Source organism: Serinus canaria, chromosome 26, assembly GCF_022539315.1.
Source record: "Serinus canaria isolate serCan28SL12 chromosome 26, serCan2020, whole genome shotgun sequence".
NCBI classification, from domain to species: domain Eukaryota; kingdom Metazoa; phylum Chordata; class Aves; order Passeriformes; family Fringillidae; genus Serinus; species Serinus canaria.
In genome coordinates this window covers 1,101,981-1,121,799 of record NC_066339.1, presented here as the reverse complement: position 1 = coordinate 1,121,799, position 19,819 = coordinate 1,101,981, and the positions used below count along the sequence as shown (strand labels likewise).

Here is a 19,819-nt window from a genome sequence, read left to right as displayed (position 1 = left end):
TTTGTGTGTGGTTTTCTTTGGTTGGTTTTGGTTTTGGGGTTTTTTTTTTGGGTTTGTTTGGGCACTGCACTGAAGTGAGGCACAATCTGTTGGTTTTCAAGGTTTTCTTACACTTTTGTTTAGGAAAAGCTGTTTGCCTTCTAGATCTTTGTTTTCAGGGACCATATGTCCTCTATTATCAGAAGCAGTAGAAACTCTTTTTTTCTGATAATTTTGGTTTTCACATGAGGAAATAAATGATTCAAGGACCCAGATTTTATAGAAGTTCTTTTTTGTTCTCTCATTTTCAACCTTTTCCCACTCACTTGCTCTTTCTGCTTGTCCATTTTCTGTTCTGAGAAATTGTTATTTTTTGCTATCTTCCGCTGATAGTGATGTCACATCATCTTCTTTCATCTTTGGTAGATGCCTCATTCATGGAAGCATTTAAGGCCAGGTTGGATGGGTCTCAACCTTGTCTAGTGGAAGGTGTCCCTGCCATGGGACAAGGTGATATTTAGGGTTCCTTCCAACCCAAATTCTTCTGCAATCCTGTGGTTCTGGTTCCAGTGGGAGCTTTGAGGCTCTTGTCAAGAGGCAGCTGCAGTGCTCTGGGGCTCCAGACCCAACCTTTGAGCATCAGCCAGGACTCACTGGTCATGTGCATGAGCTGCGAAGTTGAGTGGTAATGTGCATTTAATGCTGAAATTAAGTCAGCCATTTGCTTTCAGAATATAAATCTTGAGTTTACAAAGTCTAAGACTGGAGGCAGTCTGAAACAAACAGCAGTTCTGGAGGTTTCTTTGACCAGTATCACAGGCTGTCTGTGGGTGATGGTTAATGACATCCTGCCACACTTGACTACTGATACTGCTTTTTTGTTAAATACATAGTTTTTTATCATAGACTTCTAAATTAACACTTTTTCCTCCTTTTCCCTGCCCTCTTCTGGCTGTCATTTGTTTCTGAAAGTCTGTTTTCTGTGCTGTGTATCAAGCATCATCATCCTCACACCACTGCAGTGGTTCTTTCTGTCCTTTACTTCTCTCTCTTGCTGAGAAAATGCTTGTGTTGGGAATAGACTAACAGAACTGGGGAAATGTGGATCCAGCAATTTCATGAATTACTTCCTGGCAACATGAGATTTTTTTTCTGTCTGTAGGATTTGTTGTTTACTCATTAAAAACTGTTACATTTTGTCTGCAGTTACTGAGTGATGCGTGGCTTGACAAATGGGGAATTGTCACTAATTATTCTGTTTCTTGCCAGAGGTATGCACAGTTTTCAGCAATTAAGTGTGTTCATTCAGCAGCTTGAAAGAACTAAAACTGTTCTTGCATATTTTCCCTTCTGCCCTTAATTTAAGCAGCAGTTGTCCTCTCCAAAACATGGAAAGAAGGGAGCTCCTACAATGTGTGTAGTACAGAGCTGTATTTCAGTTAGGACAGTGATGTTTGATAGGTTGTTATTTGCTTTTATAGTGCTCTGTATGTTGGCATGACAGCCACCCAACCTTAGGACACTTCAGCAGTTCCAGAGTACTGGTGACCCAGTCTGCAAAGCCCCATCTGCCAGAAGAGTTGGGCATGGTATTCCACACAGAGAAATGTTTGGTGCTCATTAACACTTAAAGGATTACTTCAGCTTTATTTCAGATCCATTATTATGGCTATTGCAGCCATTAAACTGATAAGAAAAAGTGATGTTGTGTCTTGCTCAGATCAGTAATGTTACCATTGTCATACATGCTGTTCATTAACCCAGCAAAGGAATTATTAAGGCCCTGTCTATGTTCTTTCCATGAGCCAGGAAATTGTTCTACACGGTTTGTATTGCAAGGAGAGGCAGAAACAAAGTAATCAAATTGTCTCTTTAGTGCTTGCAGAAGCCAGATCTGAGCAGTGACACAAAGGACAAGGAGTACAAGCCCCACGACATCCCACAGCGGCAGTCGGTGCTGCCGTCTGAGAGCTGCCCGCCCGCCCGGCGCGCCAAGCGCCTGACACCCGAGGTGAGCTGGGGGCAGAGGGCACTCTGTGTGTGTGTGTGTGTGTGTGTGTGTGTGTGTGTGTGTGTGTGCCTAGGAACAGCTGCTTCACTGTCTCAGGGCTACCTAGACCTTTAGAACTCGTACATAATGGGTGAGAATTGTCTGATACTTTACCCAGCGTGATACTGAGGTTTGACGTTCTGGGAGGCTCTGCTGCAGGGACTGTTGGTGAGGCTGTACAGTAGGGTTATGCTTTCAGCATGATGTAGATACTGTGGGGCTCTTAGATTAAAATACAGGTGACAGATCCTGGAAATGAAGCACATTTGAGCTGTTGTTCCTCCTCTTTGTTCTCTAATTGTACCAGGAGGTTTCTGTACATCTCTCATGAGTTGAAGCCAGCTATTTGAGTGGGGAAGATTTTGGTTTTAACATCAACATTGTTGTAATTCATTTTCCACTCTTGAGTTCTACCAGTTTGTGTTAATTTACCCTTGCAATATAAGGAAAAAATGTATGCCATCAAGTCAGCATGGTTTTATACAACCTTACACATCTCTAAGAAGCAATATTTATTTGGATAAGCATGAAATGTATTGGTTATATCTCTGTATCTTCTGTGAAGACATATTTTAGGAGATCATGTGTCTCCTTTGTTGCTGGAAAACAGCAATGCTTTGGCTCCAGCCTTTCCAGCCTGATGATCCTATCTCCAGAGAGTTCCTATTTCTTTTGTTTGAGCAGATGAAGAGTAGGGGAGGATATTCCCAGGAGAGGGTCTGATTAGTGGTGACATCATGAGTTAGGAAGGTCACAGTTTGTTTCAGACTCGTATTAACTCCCATTGTTCTGGTCTTGGTCTTTATTAGTACTAATAATACAGCTTAGCTGTTGCAAATTCTGCCTGTAATTATGCTTGGTTAATGAGATACAATTAAGGGTTTCTAAAGCTTTTCCACTCAAATACCTGGTTACAAGTGGATTTATAATTCTAAGCAAACTTCAGTAGTTCGGGCTGAAACTTTCCATTTGAAGTATCTGCCTGTGGTTGAAGGATTCTTGTTCTCATGGATCCCTTAAGAATTGACAGCAGGAAAAATATACACTAAAATTCCAGCTGTTTCGCTGGCAGTGGTCTCAGATGGCACTGACAGAGAGCATATTTTTGTCATTTTGTGGGAAACCAACTGCACATTCTAAGCCAAAAGGCAAGGCTGCCCTCTCAGCTCTTGCCCCAAGCACCACTGATGTTGTGTACCTCATTTTTGTGGAAAGAAAATCCATAATTAAGAACATAACTGGAACACACAGTGCTAAGGCTGAATTGAGCAACAGGGACTGGCTGGCTTAGCCAGGAGCTGTAGTGTTTTAAGACAGTAATTTCCTAAAGTTAAGATTTGTTAATGTGAATTTTGCTGTTCCATATCAATAGAGTCAGAGAAGGTGATTAAATCCATTTTATTCAACGTTGAAGCTCCAAGCAGTTTGCATTTGCAGTGATCTCTGAAAAGAGAAATGTTTGGTTCACATTTCAGTTTTTTGCTCAAGTGAGATACACAACGATTTGTCAATGCCTTAAATGATGAGTCTTAAATTCATTCTCATGTTTGCCAGTTTGATGTTTCCTGCTTTTCAAAGGATGACCATAAACATTTAGAAGAAGTGAGCCACAGGGAAGTACTGTAAGTTATTGTGGCCTGTAGGATAAGCATTAGTTTGCAGTTGTGAGACACACACAGTTTTTCCTTGCTCTTTCCTACCTGGTGAGTAAACAGTCAGGAGAAAATGTTCATAATGAGAAAGGAAAAGGGCAATGACTGTCTAGGCTGGTTTTGAAATGCAAAGGCTTTAGGTGCTTGATGTAGAGCAGTTCAGTGTGAAAGACCACAACAATGAAGGGGAGGTGAAAGTGAGATGACCTGATGTGATAAAAGGCTCAGGCCAAACCAAGAGCTGCTCTTGTGAAGATCAGTATCAGCTGAAGCACAAAGGCACAGCTCAGAGGAGCTGAAGATGCAGAAACTGGGTGTCTGTCCCTGCACTTGAGGTTCAGGGCATGCTGGCCCTGAGGCAGAACTGCTGCACACAATGAACAACTTCTCTTGGTGCATTTCTTAAGCAGCGGGACCTCTGAGTGGTCTGATGAAGACATTTGGGCAAAGAGACCATGAAAAGTGATCAGGAAATAATGTCAAAACCAGCTCTGTAAAAATCAAAATCAAACAACCAAAAACCCTAGACTGAACAACCCAGTTCCCACCCCGTGGAGTACATGGGGCTGTGTCAGTCCTGCCTTAGACCTGATCTACATCCCATCTTCTGGGCTTCAGAGAATGGCTGAGAGTGACTGACTTGTCGCATAACCTCATTTCCTTAGAGTGTTGCAGAAACCTCTTGTAACACTGAGGGATTTGAGAATTGTTCTCCCACCATCTCGAAATTTCAGGGAAGAAATGTAACAATTAAATGGAAGAGCTTTATTCTGTGTTGAAAGTTCCAAGATGTACCAACAAAGGTCCTGCTTTGAAGACTGGAGCATGTTCTGCTCCTCAGGAGTACAAGAAAATCTGTGAAAGCACCAAGTTCCGTGTTCTTTGCTTCTTAATGGGTCCCACTGAAAGCAAACCCGAATCCTGGTATCATTATTGGCATGGACATTTTGGAGGATTTGCTTTCCAATCTTCCTTGTTGTTCCCTGCATCATTTTTCTCTGAACTACTTGTAAATAATTGAAGACAAGTATTTCAGAACTCCAGGTGTCTGTTTAGATTTAGTGGTTTGTAAGTATCAAATGGTTCTGAGTTTAGTTGAAGTCCTCTGAGTGTCTCTGACTTTCCCCTGTCTGCCTTTTTCCTGGAATGAGGCAGGTTACAAGTCTTGAACCTTCGTGGTACCTCAGAGAGGTGTTTGTGTCTCACGCCAAGGAATCCTGAAATGGTTCGAATTGGAAGGGACTTTGAGATATGTTTCATTGGGACTCACAGAGCCAGCCTTTCCCACAGCCAGCTGGAGATTCTAAACTCATCTCTCTGTGCTTGGGCAAGCAGCCAGATCAGCTGGCAGTGAGCATCTTCCCAGACATCTTCCAGCTAAGGATGTTACTGAGGGGTTTTTCCTTGTTTTGTTTTTCCTTTTTTAAAGGCAACCAATGTTAAAAGTGAGACTGACCCTCCAGAAGCCAGAACTCACAATCTGAGACGCAGAATGGGCTGTGCCCCTCCAAAGAGTGAAGGTGGTGAGTGAAACACAGCAAAAATGCAGTTACTTTGCACAAGTGTGTTTTAAGATCAGAACTAAAATTAGCATTTGGAACTATTCAAAGTATTTTATAAAAAAACCCAACTTTCAGTTAATTTTAAAATTGGATTTTTTGGTAAAAAGTTCTTTTATGAGTTTTAAGTATTTTTGTGGGGGGGTCTTCGCACACTTCTTCGCACTTGGGTGTCTCTTCTGGAACAATCAGAAATAAGATTGGAGCAATGTTTTTATTTTATATTTTAAATAAAATCAGTCCATGAGCTTTAAATAGAAGGAACTCTTTTAAGAATGTATCAGATATCAGACACTTTTAGGAAGGAATTTGGACTTTAAAAGCTGGAAATTTGACTAATGAAAGCAAAAGACAGTCTGTTTTGAGCTTAATGATAAAGTTCCCATAATATGATTAAATTGTTGCTATCAGCAGTCCTGAGTCTCTTCTCTCCTTAAGAAGTAATTATTTGAGACTGAGAAACAATATTTAATGCCATCAAACAGAAGAATAAGCTTGTTGATAAATAATTTAGCCAAATAAATACAGGAACCATTTACAACTACTCAATAATTGAAATTTCCTGAGCAATCTGTCAGTCTCATTTGTTCCTTCAGAATATTTTTTTCAATAATTTGTTTAGATTATGGTGTTTTGTAATTTGATTTTTTTTTCATCGAGTCCCTTGAGCACTAGCCTCCCTCCCCCAAGAGCAGAAGGAAAAAGCTCTTGACAACGTTCTTTAACACCATGTGGAAAGAAAACCTTAGCTGATAAGCCTGCTCATAATTCAATTAAAATGAATTGAAATGGCATATAAAGTACTGGAAAACTGTGGGCTGTGATAGCCAGTTCTGGCTTGTGGGGCTGTGCTGGGGTTTTTGGCTAACACTGGCTTCTGGAGGCATTGCAGGAGCTCAAGTCTTGTCCTACACTGACTGAACCAAGCGTAGTGGGGATAACAATTCAGCAAATACCTTGATATCATGTAGTCTAACAAGCAATAAGTAAAACAAATCATAACAAAGAATGCTAAGCACTGAAACATTTTGCAATCCTCTCTTTTTTTTGTTTTTTTTTCCTTTGCCCAGACAAGGAAATGCGCAATGTGGTGAAACTCCCTGAGAAGAAAGAACTTTCTGGGGAGCCAGAAAAGGACAAATCCAAAGTCAGATCTAAAAAGCCCACCAATGCTGTAAGTACCCCCTGCCTTCCTGCAGCTGCATGTTTTGCAGGCATTTCTGGATTTCTCTAGGGTTTGTAGTAAAACCTGCTGTCACTTTGTCACATGGAGGAGTCCTGTCATCTTCCTGGAGCCCCAGGCTGAAGCACAGCAGTGTTTGTGCCTGCTGGAATATCAACACTGCCAAAGCTTCCTGCTTTACAGAGCTGGAAATAGCAGGATGGTTAAGTTTCATTATCTATAACTAAAGTAACTTGTTTTCTGTCTCCAAAGTACAGTCCCAAAATAAGCATTTGGAAAGCACAGTCCAGTGGAAGTGGATCTTGTGTGAGCTGATCCCTCCCCACTGCTCTGCAACCTCAGGGGAGCTCTGTGCAGGCTGTGGCTCATGGCACTTCACAGACCTGCCCCTAACTCCATAATTTCAGCACTAAATTGGAAGCTTTGTTGTTCAAATGTATCTTTAAAAATCCAACCCTGTTCCTGCTCCAGCTCTCCACATGCCACCAACTATCCCCCAGAACCCCCACCTGAAGGCAATGGTAGTTGTCTCACTTTTGAGAAGATAATGCTGAGATTCTTTCTGCCCATGCCACATGGGCATGGTCATGAAGTTTTTGGGTCTCTCCTAAAACCAAACGTGTTCCCTTTCAATCCACACCTGTAGCTGGTCCCTGAGAATGAAGGGTGCAAACACCAGGAGCCTGACACCCTCACCCCCCACATGAAAAAACCTTGTGGGGAGGAACAGGAGATGCTGCTTTTTAACAACATGAGGCAAGAGGTTCTGCCTGTCCTCTTGACTCTGTTCTGTGTTTGGCAAGAGCCTTCTAGGCTGCTGCTGGTGAGAGTTGGGTGTAGGACAGGCAGCAGAAAGCCCATCCCAGGCTGGAATGCCTGTGCCTCTTCCTGGGGCTTGGGAGCTGCTCTGTCAGAATTAAGAGCTGCCTCCCTACCCAAAGCTCCTTTGGGTGGTTGGAGCTTTCTCTGGGGAAAATAAGGCACACCCCCAGCAACAGGAACTCCTTTCTCCAGATTTCTGTTTTCCAAGGCAATTGGTCTCAGAGGGAGACTAAACACCTGAGGCTGTACATGGGAAAAGCCCATGCTGGGTTTGTGAGCCCCCAGCAGGTGTGGGGTTATTCCTGCCCAGCCCCAGGTGTTGGGCTGTACCTGCCAAGGCCACAGTGCTGCTGATGTGAGCTGCCCTGGCACTTGGTGAAGTCTTCTGGCATTTGGGGAAAAAAAAATGCATGGAAGGGCTTGCAGCTCTTGTGGTCTTTTCTTAAATTACAGAGGGAGGTATTTAAACTTCTAAAAGAATATTCAGGGTGTGTTAGTCTCATTTCCATTGCAGAGATAAAGTAAGAATGAGCTTTGGGAAGTGTCACAGATGGGAGTTACCAAACTGCTTTCACCCTGAGTTACCTTCAGCTCTCCCATTGTTCCTGTGGGATTTTGTGTTGCAGGTGGATCTGTATGTGTGTCTCCTGTGTGGCAGTGGGAATGATGAGGACCGACTCCTGCTGTGTGATGGCTGTGATGACAGTTACCACACCTTCTGTTTAATTCCACCCCTCCATGATGTTCCCAAGGGGGACTGGAGGTGTCCCCAGTGTCTAGCTCAGGTAATCTGACAAATCACTGCAGTAAGGCCAAAGGCTAAATTTGTATTTTTTAAACTGATCACAGGAATAGAAAATACAGTTTGTTGTTATTTAAGGTTGTGCAAATAAGGTGGTAAAGTTAAAATGAAGACTGGGAATGCTTCAGTATTGCAAAGCTGACAATTACTGTTTTGAGCCAAAAATTGGTGTGTGCTTGAAGAACATTTTGGATTTTAACTGACACCTTTTCTCTGTACTTAAAGTTGGAGTCTCACTGGGTGCTTCAGTGTGATCATTTATGAATCTTATCCTGCTTAGCTCTACTGGAGTAAGGAGGAATTAGGCATATTAATTCATTAATGTTTATGCAGATTTATAAATAAATTTTGTATTTTGGTGAATCAAGCAGAGTTTCTTCTTCTGACTCTGCCCTTTAGGAAAGTGTTTTCATTTCAGTGTTGTCCTTCCTTCTTACTGCTCAGAAGCTGTTACAGGAGCCCATTTGGGTAAATCTGAGCACAGTGCTGTGTTAATGGGTTATAGAAACAATTACCTTTTCATTTGCAGGAGTGTAACAAGCCTCAAGAGGCCTTTGGGTTTGAACAAGCAGCACGAGACTACACCCTGCGCACCTTCGGGGAAATGGCCGATGCCTTCAAGTCAGACTATTTTAACATGCCAGTACACGTATGTTCCTGCTTTATCCTCGTGTTGTGTACAGTTCATTTTGTGTGGTTAGCTAAAATAGGTAACTCTAGGGAGGGAGGAAGGAAGGGATTCTGGTTTTGAATGGAATGAAATCCCAAATCAGAGGTTTTAATTTACATCAGCAAATCCTGGTTCTTGCTGGTGTCGTGGTTTCTTGTTCCACTAGCTGCTTGTGTTTTTATTTGGTTTTTTCCCACTTTACAGGAAATGTCTGTTGGGTAGAGAACGGTGACTGTCAGGCCCCCTTGGGAGAACAGGGTAGCAGCATCTCCTGAAGCCACATTTCTGCTGCAGTTGTTTTTCTCTTGTTGAAACATTTCTAAAATGGGGAAAAGCTTCAAACTAATGGAGGTTCCTCCCCGAGACAGCTTTTATGAGCATGCTTCTCATCTACTGATTCCTCATACATACTCCCTTTTCTTCTCATATCTAGATGGTCCCCACTGAGCTGGTTGAAAAAGAATTTTGGAGACTTGTCAGTACCATAGAAGAGGATGTGACTGTGGAGTACGGAGCTGACATTGCTTCAAAGGAGTTTGGCAGTGGCTTCCCTGTTAGAGGTGGGAAGTTTAAAGTTAGACCAGAAGAAGAGGTAGGTCTGTGGATGTTTTTATTGCAGTTTTTCATGGAATAGCTCTCCTTGGTTTAAAGCACAATAATTGAATTGGGTTGCAAAGAGTTTGCTTTGTGTCTGGCAGAGTATTTGGAGAGCTACATTGGGATTTTGAATAAATAAAATTTGTTGTGATCAGACATTCAAAGCCATAGGTTTATTCTAGTATTTAATAAATAACTTCCAAACCAGATAAAACCAAATAAAAAAGGTGTCATTTTAACAAAGCAGGTCAGGTCAGGGTTGTGAAAGAGGCAAAGGCAATGGAGGCTTTAGTCTTTGAGTCATTGACCTGTTTCTTATATTCCTCAGTTGGAAATAGTGCTACTCTTCTATTTCTCTTGAGCAGTTTTATCTTCTTGGGTTTTTCCCTTCCTGTTGTATAAACCTGTGATTGTTCTGTTTCATTTTCAGGAATACCTTGATAGTGGCTGGAATTTAAACAACATGCCTGTGATGGAGCAGTCTGTGCTTGCTCACATCACTGCGGACATCTGTGGGATGAAATTGCCCTGGCTGTACGTAGGAATGTGCTTTTCCTCATTTTGTTGGCATATAGAAGACCATTGGAGCTATTCCATTAACTATCTGCATTGGTGAGTTTGAGGAATAAACCCAGTCTAGGAAACAATCTCCCTTTCCTTCCCTATTCTCCTTAATTAGTGGACTAAAAGCAGATTTACAGAGCTCAGCCAGTGTAACCTGCTGTCCCGTTGCAGCAGGGTCAAATCTGACAGTGGAATTCCTACATTGATTTACTTTTGGACAAGAGGTCGTGTTTTGGAAAGAGACATCCATTCCCAGTTTTAAGAAATCCATGAAAGATGCAGCAGATACTCCATCAAATGTTTTATTATACTCAATGTAAACTAAAAACCATGCGAGTTTTCTTTTAAAAATCATCCAATTTCAGCTAGCAACTCAGTTCCGGCATGTTTTGTCTGTTGGATGGATCATGCTGTCATAAATCCTCTCATCAAGCCAACACTTGTCAACTGTAATCAGGAGAGATCTTTGCCATCTCTTTGATATTCTAAATAGACTGAACTCCTTGAACTTCTCACCTTAGAACAGCTTTTCTAGAGTCTGGATTATGGTTGTCACTCTTCCTGAAACCTGTCAAGCTCTTTCTCTTTCCTAGTTCATAAGAGTATTCAAGCAGAATGGTAAAACCCAGCTGCTGTTCAGTGGGTCCTTTTTGGTTGGTTATTCTGTTGCTGCTCCTTGAAATAGCAGCTTCTGCAATGCAGCCCAAGAGCCAGTGACTTAATTCACTTGCTTTCATAGTGCTTACTGTTTAAAAAACAAATGTTTGAGTGAGAGTGAGCAAACGAGTGACAGTATTACACGGTAAAAACGATCTTTCTTGTCATGTGTTACTGCTTTTTCTTTCTCTTTGAGTCTTCAGTCAAACTGAAAACTGTGGGTGGCAGAGGAGATTGCAGCACAGATTTCATTTCTTCTAGGAGAGTTTCCCTCACTGTTCAAGAATGGCTTTCTGTCCTCCATAGTGTGCCCCCAATTGCGTTATTGTTTGCAGATGGCCAGAAAGGTGTGTCAGTGCATTTGTGTACTTGTGCATACATGAGATACATCCAGACATAAAAAGTTGCTTGACCTGCTTTCAATTTATATATCCTCCATCCAGAAAGTCCTTGATGTCCTTTCATTTGCAGATATTCTTCTTTATTTCCCTTCAATGCAGAGGTTTAAGTCTGCATTGGAGGGCAATGTGTGGTTGAGGGTAAAGCTGTTCTTGGCCAGAGCAGTTTGAACAACCTGCTTCTGTAGAGACAGTGCTCTAAACTCTGAATCAAAGACTCCAAAAAGCAGGGCTGGTTCCTGGGAGAGTCCTAGGGATGGCATGTCCATCTTCAGCATTCCCACGTGCCTTGGAGGAGCCTGTGTGCAGTGTTGTGAGCAGCTAATCCCAAGTGACCCAGGCTGCAGCAGCAGAGCTTTCCTAGGATTGAAGACAATAGTCCTCCTACAGAGCTCTGAATTCTGTGTTGGTTCTAGAGATGGTAAAAGGAGAAAAAAAACCCAAACCTTTGCTCTAAAGATGCTTGGAAATAAATAAGATGTCAGTCCTGGACAGAGGAAGAATTGCCATCAATGCTTCTAGTATTTGTACAGGCAGGGGTGTGGAGCAGTCAGGAAGCAGATCAAAAAGACCTGTGACCTCCACTGCTGCTCCCTCAGGGTGCTGGCACCTCAACACCTGCATTAGAACTGTCTGTTACTTGTTCCCCAGAGTCCACAGACCCCCAGTTCCAATATCCTGCTTCAAGTTTAGCACAGTTCATATCTGTTATGTTACCCATTCCTCAGTGCTGGCATCTATCAGGGAGCAGAACTCTTGACTAGCCCAGTCCAGACACAGAATGGTTTTTAGTTGCATCTATGGCTGGTCTTCCTGAATTCCTAGAGTTGTCCCAGAATGATGGCCAGGTCCAAGGCTGCAGAGTTGTCCCAGAAGGATGGCCAGGCCCAAGGCTGCAGAGTTGTCCCAGAAGGATGGCCAGGCCCAAGGCTGCAGAGTTGTCCCAGAAGGATGGCCAGGCCCAAGGCTGCAGAGTTGTCCCAGAAGGATGGCCAGGCCCAAGGCTGCAGAGTTGTCCCAGAATGATGGCCAGGCCCAAGGGTGCAAAGTCATTTAATACTCTGTAACAACTCCTTGTGTGTAACTGCCCCTCCACAGTCCATCCTGCTGGCTGTCCTCTTCCCCTGACACAGGGGCTGTGTAAGTACAGGAATGAGCTCCTAGGGATGAGAGATAGACTTCTGGATTCACACTTCACTTTTATCTTTTGGAATCCTCCCAATTGCTTCATGATTGATGGAAGAAAAGAACACTGTTGGGTCAGTTTTAGTCTGCCAACTCTTCAGAACTCTTGGAATAATACTTCTAAATACCTTTCTAAGTACCTTTTCTAAGTTCATTCTTTCTAAGGCCCTGGAGGCATTTTTGTCTCAGTGCTGCAATGAGCCAGTGTCAGTGTAAGCTTGTAACAGTATCTGCTGGAACACATCTGCATCCTCTTATTTCTCTCAGCTGGCTTGCATAGAATGCTGAAAGTTCTTTGTTCCTACTCTGGATATGGATTTTTTTTCCCTTGAAGTCTTGCATAATTTGGAAGTTTGATTTCTGCTTCCTATGTGTTGCTTTTATGGCAGTTATGCACAAGACAGGAAGAACTGGCTTTGGTTGTTGGACCCAAGAGGGAGTTTGTGTCCATGGGAAAAGGCAGGCGGATTATGTTTTGAAGTTGTGCTGGTATCAGCAGAACTTCACTGAGGACTTCTTCAGACTTTTCTCCCTCCCCCACAGTATTTGAAGTACCTGCCTAGAGGTGTAGGCAGTTAACAACAGGTCTGGAGAAGAGGGACCTGTGTAAAATGTAAAGATTCAGGAATGTACAGAACCTTTGCATTCCTTCCTGGTGATGCGCCCTTCCTTTGACATGGTGTATTTTAAAGCACAAGACTAAAAATGTAACTTAAAGTTTGCTTATATTTAACTTTTTTTAATAATCTTGCAGGGGGGAGCCTAAAACGTGGTATGGAGCCCCAGGGTACGCAGCTGAGCAGCTGGAGGATGTAATGAAGAAACTTGCTCCAGAGCTATTTGAGTCCCAGCCAGATCTCTTGCACCAACTTGTCACCATAATGAACCCGAACACTTTGATGGCCCACGGGGTGCCTGTATGTGTTGGACTCCTGTGCTACTCCCCCAACCAACCCTCTTTGATTGGAACGCTACTTAAAGCTGATAATTGAGGCCACTTTTATTACAGTGGTGGTGTGGTGGTTTCCATGTGTGTTGCATCTTCCTTATCCACTAAAATGTGCCAGTGTGAACAGATGGGCAATGGAATTGTTGCCTTTGGAATCAACTGGCAGACTCTTCTCTGGAGATCTATCTTGGATATTTCTATTTCTGTGTCTCAGGTGAAAGGTTTAGGCTTTACCTTTGGAACAATGGCAGGATCTCTTGTATGTCTGTTCAATCAGACACTGGTTTTTTGGCATAGAGTTTCTGTCAAGGCCCCAAACCTCATTCTTCCTTTATTTCATCATCCACATTCTCTTTTTTTTCCTGGATAAGTCCTTAGGTATTTAAAAAACATTTTTTCATCAGATTTCATCTTATTCCATACTAGGTTATTCATGGGAATTATGTCCCTTTACAACTTAATTGGCTTTTGATGAGCTGACCTTGGGACTTAAAGAAAAATCTGAAAATAGTAGCAAAATTGTTTGTCTCCTATGGTAGCCTCCAAAATGGAAGGATGCAGGAAGCCTTGCCTGTTTTCATGATGGCTGTATGGCCCCAACAGTCTTAGATGAACAATAATATGAATGTTAAGGTTCCCGATTTCTCTTCCCCTTCAGCTGCACATTGGAGAGAGCTGGATCTGTGTTGACCCTAACCCTGAGGTGTGAGGAGCACAAAGCCCAGGCAGCCAACTTGAAACTGTTCAGAGAGGGGTGGTGCTGAGTGGAACCCTTGGCTTTCCAGGGTTTTATGTGACACTTTATCAGCTGCCAGTTGTAATTCTTGGGCTTGTGGTTTAAAACTCTCTGAAGTCCTCACAGAGGTTTACTGTGAGTTGGAAATTCATGTTCTCTTCGCCAGCTGTGTTTGGGTGTGAGCTGACCCTGGCCTGTCTGTCCCCCCAGGTGTACAGAACCAACCAGTGTGCAGGGGAGTTTGTTATCACCTTTCCCAGAGCTTACCACAGCGGCTTCAACCAGGGCTTCAACTTTGCTGAAGCTGTGAACTTCTGCACCGTGGACTGGGTATGTCCAAACCAGTTTTTTCGCTAAGTGAGCAGTTCCAAAGCAGTTCCTAGCTGGTGTATAGCTCTGATTTATTGCTGGTGCACAGATCTAGGCCACAGATCAGGAGTCTGTTACTCTGTTTGCTGAAGGTTTGTCATGCACTGAACTGCACGCTGCCTCTGGTTCTGAAGATTTGATTTGGAATTATGTGTCAGGGCTGATGTAACTTTTGCAGTGGGAGGGAGGCACAGTTCCGTGCATGCCTGGAGTATGAGATGCACCAGTGTTGCTAATTTTTGTGTCCCCAAATTCCATCTCAAATCAAAAGCTGGAATGATAAAATTTCCTAGCTTATTGCACTGGGATTTCTCTAAGAAGTGCTTTCTGCAGCTGGAAACCAAATCCAACTTGAATCTCTTTTCTGCTTTAGCTTTTGTGATAAAGTTAGATAATACATGTAGCACATTACTAACACTTAGACATTGATAGTCCTCTTGTGGGGGGAAAAAAATAGGACTTGCATCTCATATGAGAGCATCCTCTTAGGTAGCAGAGGTGTTCTAGGTTTTTGGGAAAGAACACCTTAATTAGAAGAGAGCAGAAAGTTCTCAAGTTCAAAAGGAAGTTTTACAGAGCAGTGCATCATTCCCAGTAAACTTCACTCAGCTCACTGAACCAGCAGAGATGGGCACATTACAGTTATTAGGTTAGAGTTATTCAATAAGATATTTGTCTTTTTAAAAATAAACACAAATGGAGGACAGTTGCTCCCAAGTTACAAGTTATTTTACCTTCAGAGAATGATTCAGATACACAGTGCTGTCTGATTTCACAAAGGTTCTAAGCTTTTGATATTTCAAATTACTTCTCTTGTGATATTTTTTTTTTTCCCCCAACAAGGTCTTGGCTATTTGTAAGTGTAGCCCAACTAAACATTGCTGGATGTAAAAAACATTACTTGGAAGAGGGAGATGACTAATATTGCATGAATGCTTTCTGCCCTTGACTGTGCTCACATGTCAGTTGGTTTGGTTTGGTTTTTCCTCTTGTCCTTCCATGAGTTTCACACTGTACCCAGCACATAACCTAGTTGTACTCTGAGGATCCCTGTCTGCCTGCTCTTAAACCAGAGCTGACTGACCTGCCCAGCTCAGGATGAGCTGTGTGCAGCACTGCTCCCTGCCAGTTAGGGACATCAGTGCTCCCTGAGCCAGCAGTTTCTCGTGCTGCAGCACGGTTCATGTCAGCAGGGAAAAGGCCCAGGATGCCCTGCACCTGTGTGGGATGGGGCATCCCTCGAGTGGTGGGTACAGGCCAGCTTCTGTACTTGTCCTTTTGATGCTTCCATGGCCTCAGTGCATTTTTATCTTGGATCTTCCTGAGCCCACTGTGGTTTAGTGATTTAGTAGCCTTCAATTACAACCTCTGCAAGAGAAGGCACCTCCCTCAGCTCACACCCATAGAGTCCACTGGGAAAGAGTCATAAGCATTCCTGGTGTTCACGGCTTGGCATCTTGATTTCTCTAGTTTTACACTCTAAAGTATGAATATTGTTGCTGGAGGGATTTGTCTGGGGGCAGTTTCTGGGTAGGAGCAATCAGAGGGATTCCCTTGATGTGCTTTCCCAAGTGCACCCTGTGATGCCGTGTCTGCCCCGCAGCTGCCCCTGGGCCGGCAGTGCGTGGAGCATTACCGGCTGCTCAACCGCTACTGCGTCTTCTCCCACGACGAGATGATCTGTAAAATGGCTTCCAAAGCAGATGTCCTGGATGTTGTGGTGGCATCTACAGTCCAGAAAGACATGGCTATTATGATTGAAGAGGAGAAGAGGTTGCGTGAGAAGGTTGATAAACTGGTGAGTTGTAGGAAATGGTGGTTTGGGTGGGAAGGGACTTCACTGGTTATCACGTTCTATCCCCTGCCATGGGCAGGGACACTTTCCACTAGACCAGGTTGTTTCCAGCCCTATCCAACCTGAGCTTGAGCACTTGGAGGGATGGAATTCATTATAATTAATGCAGTAACAGTTGAAACAGGGATGTGAGAACATGCTAGTTCTTGTACTGGGGTGTAAGAGGCTTAGAGGTACTTAGTCCCTTCCTAAGTTGTGGATTTCAAAGGAGTACTTGGGTAAAGAATCATTGATCATGCACCTTATTTTAGTACCTTTAGTGTTGTTCAGAATGTTACTTTAAAGTTAATATTTGTACTTCCAGTCATTTGGTCAGAAAAGCTGATTTTTTCATTAACCAAGATTCCTGTCTACCTGGGTTGAATATCTTATGTCTAAAGTTCATTATTCTTTTGATAAATTCACTTTTTGATGTTTTAGCTTGGACTAGCCTCCTCTTTGGAACAGTCACTTCTTCATTAGGCTTTGATGTGACACTCTTGCAGGGAGTGAGTGACTCGGAGAGGGTGACGTTTGAGCTGTTCCCTGACGATGAACGACAGTGCCTGAAGTGTAAAACCACCTGCTTCATGTCAGCAGTTTATTGTCCCTGCAAACCTGGGTTGTTGGTGTGCTTGTACCACGTTGAGGACCTCTGCTCCTGTCCCACCTACAAATACAAACTGGGGTAAGCTTGAGGTAGTAACTAACACCATGATCTGGAGATAGTATTGTCTGTGTAGGTACTGTGATTTGGTAATCTCTGCTGCCAGTGGGGCTGCTCTCTCTCTTTTTGTTTCAGTCCTTTGCAAATCCAGTGCCCCCACAACAATGGGACTGTTTTGTGCTCACACACAAAGCCTCTTCAGCATTCAGCTCTTCTTGCTCTATAATGGCAAAAATTGCTGGCTCAGTTAGTTTGCATTTTTATTTATAGCACCCAGGTCATTGTCCCTTAGATCCAGTCCTTGCCAAGGAGTATTGTTTTGCTTTTCGGATCTTTCCTTCCTTTCTGTTAACTTTGCTGTGCTCTTTAGTACATCTTCTGTCCTACATGAATGTAGCTTGCTCTAAGACAGTGTCCAAATTCCTTAATTGTCCCATAGAAATTGCTTTTTGAAGCAATTACAACATTGAAATTATCTCAAAAGGAACTTGATGTGGTTGTAAGGTCTTAATTGTTTAACCTTGAGTGCACAGAAGCTTATTTCTCTGTACAAGCCAACACACCTTAGAATTACCAAATGGTTTGGTCTGGAAAGGACCTTAAAGCTCATCTCATTCCATCCATGCCATGGGCAGGGACACCTTCCAGCAGTCCAGGATGCTCTGAGCCCCATCCAGCCTGGGTCCTCATGCTGGTGCCCTCATTGCACCCTCCTGTAGCCGCAGTGTTGCTGGAGGTTTGAGTCATGTGCTGCCCGCAGGTACCGCTACACCCTGGAGGAGCTGTACCCAATGATGAACGCTCTCAAGATGCGCGCCGAGTCCTACAACGAGTGGGCTTCCAACGTCAACGAGGCCCTGGAGGCAAAGATCAACAACAAAAAAAGTGAGGATTTTACCTACTGCCTATAGCACATCATTTAAAAGGACTATTTTTTCTGTGTTTAGTTTTCAAACTGTAGTAACTTTTTTCTTATGTGATAATCAAAAGAAATGATTTATCACTTCATGTTTTTAAGTAAATATTTTAGCTGTTGCAGTCCCAGAAATGATGCTAAGCTGTCTCTGTGTGACAAGACCGTAAATCATTTTGACAGAAAAGTGTAACTGAAGTAGCAATAGAAATACATTTAATGTGTTGTGTTTCTAAGCCTTACCATGGAAAATCCATCATAAAGGGAGACTTTTTAACTTAATGTCTTTCCCAACAGGTCTCATCAGTTTCAAGGCTTTGATAGAAGAATCAGAAATGAAAAAGTTCCCAGACAATGACCTGCTGCGACACCTCCGGCTGGTGACGCAGGACGCTGACAAATGTGCCTCGGTGGCCCAGCAGCTGTTGAATGGCAAGAGACAGACCAGGTAAGTGCCACTCTATGTCTGCAGCAAAATTGGGCCGCCAGAGATGGATGTCTGTGGCCAGTGATGGGTGCTACTGCTCTGCAAGACCTAAAAATCAAAAGAATCTTTGTCTCCTCAGCAGAGCCATCTTTGACAGGGAGATTCAGCTTTACTATATGTTATAAGTTAAACATCCTGAGTTTTCAAATCTTTTCTTCCTCTGTGTTTGACATTTAGTCTGTAAATTCATTCCAGTGTTCCTTGAAAACAAAGAATGGTGTGGTATGTCTGACAAAGTAACACTCAGCAAGATACAGTCCTCTTGTCTTTATGCTGTGGGCACTGTAAATCTGTCCATAGTGCAGGTGTTGTTGTATTCATTACCCTCTGTGCTATGGAAAAACAAAGTACCTTAACTCCCTGAGCTGCTGCTGGTGTAAATGTTGTATGAGAGCTCAGAAAAAGTACCTGCTCTTTACATTGAATCTTTCAGACAGGTTATTTGCTCAAGGGATTTGAAGTAAGGCAGTGTTCTTTGTGAACTGCCTACCTGGTCCTGCTGGCACTCCATGTCTGAAATTAGCTGAAAAGAGCCAGAACAGAAGACTAAGGCCAGTTCTCTTCATTGCACAAATCTAGTTGTGCCTGTATTGATGTAAGAGCCTTTCTCTCAGGATTCACTAATTACCATCTCTTGTTGTGTCATTCTTCACCCATAGATCCCAGACTGCTGTGGGTTGGAAGGGACCTTAAAGCTCATCTCATTCCAGCCCCCCCTGCCATGGCCAGGGACATCTTCCACTATCCCAGGTTCCTCCAAACCCTGTCCAATCTGGTCTTGGCCACTTCCAGGGGTGGGGCAGCTGCAGTTTCTCTGGGCAACCTGGTGCCAGGGCTTCACCACCCTCACAGGAAACAATTCCTTCCCAATATCTCATCTATCCCTGCCCTCCTTCACCTTAAAGCCATTGATCAGGGCACTCAGACTCACCATAGGTACAGCTGAGCCTTGCAGAATGGTGACTTCTAAGAAAATGTTTGGTTTATGTATGTGGAGAACAGTATGGCTCATGTCCACCAATCTTAAATGGGATGTACTTCAGAAAAAATTGATTGTCATTTGTCCCATTTGGAGAATTTTCACCCATTTCTGCTGCTTTGAGCAACGTGGTGTTTATTGGAGCAGTTGCCTTTTGTGCTGGTGGAAGTGCACATGTGGTTCCTGCATGTCACCTGCCTCAGCAGGGGTCAGAGCTCCTCACTCCTGTGCTCTTGCACATGTTGAAGACTGGCTTGGAAGGACTTTGGGGGCAGAATGTTCTGTCACACTGTCTGTAGCTGAATATTGCTGTCACACTTACATATGATTCTTGTCTTCCTTCCTGGTGTTCCCTCTGTAAGCCTTTGTAGTAGCAACTTGATAAAACTTTTGCTGTCCTGCACACACAGGAGGATGAAGCCTCTGTCGCCGCAACATAAAAATACTACAACAGGGAATGAGAAATTCAGCACTTCCCACAGGCATGACTTCTGCCAGATAGGGGACTTACAACCTAGAGATTTTAGGCACCATCATCAAAGGACTTGTCCACATCTGATCTCCTTCATTTGGTGTTGAACCATCTGGCATCCCCAGTCTGTGTTCTCCCATCCCTGGTGCTTGTTCAGGTCTCCCAGTGCTGAACTGGGAGCAGCAGCCAGGCCCTTCCCACCTCCTTTCTGCCAGACGGGTCCTTCCTGCACTGAATGTGTCCCTGACTTTCTTTGGCCTGGGAAGAGCTGGGAGCAATTTTTATCTGCATCTCC

The 19,819-nt window shown here is 43.4% G+C and overlaps 1 protein-coding gene across 1 annotated transcript in view; it reads left to right on the top strand.

Moving 5' to 3' along the window:
- KDM5B (lysine demethylase 5B) overlaps positions 1-19,819 on the top strand; it is a 56,926-nt gene that overhangs the window by 19,310 nt on the left and 17,797 nt on the right. Inside the window, exons 5-17 of the mRNA XM_009097334.4 lie at positions 1,856-1,990; positions 5,111-5,204; positions 6,311-6,414; positions 7,872-8,030; positions 8,577-8,696; positions 9,151-9,309; positions 9,745-9,926; positions 12,873-13,035; positions 14,014-14,133; positions 15,776-15,970; positions 16,513-16,694; positions 17,434-17,558; positions 17,884-18,034. Coding sequence (XP_009095582.2) covers positions 1,856-1,990; positions 5,111-5,204; positions 6,311-6,414; positions 7,872-8,030; positions 8,577-8,696; positions 9,151-9,309; positions 9,745-9,926; positions 12,873-13,035; positions 14,014-14,133; positions 15,776-15,970; positions 16,513-16,694; positions 17,434-17,558; positions 17,884-18,034 — 1,889 coding nt within the window. The remainder of the gene's footprint in view (positions 1-1,855; positions 1,991-5,110; positions 5,205-6,310; positions 6,415-7,871; positions 8,031-8,576; positions 8,697-9,150; positions 9,310-9,744; positions 9,927-12,872; positions 13,036-14,013; positions 14,134-15,775; positions 15,971-16,512; positions 16,695-17,433; positions 17,559-17,883; positions 18,035-19,819) is intronic.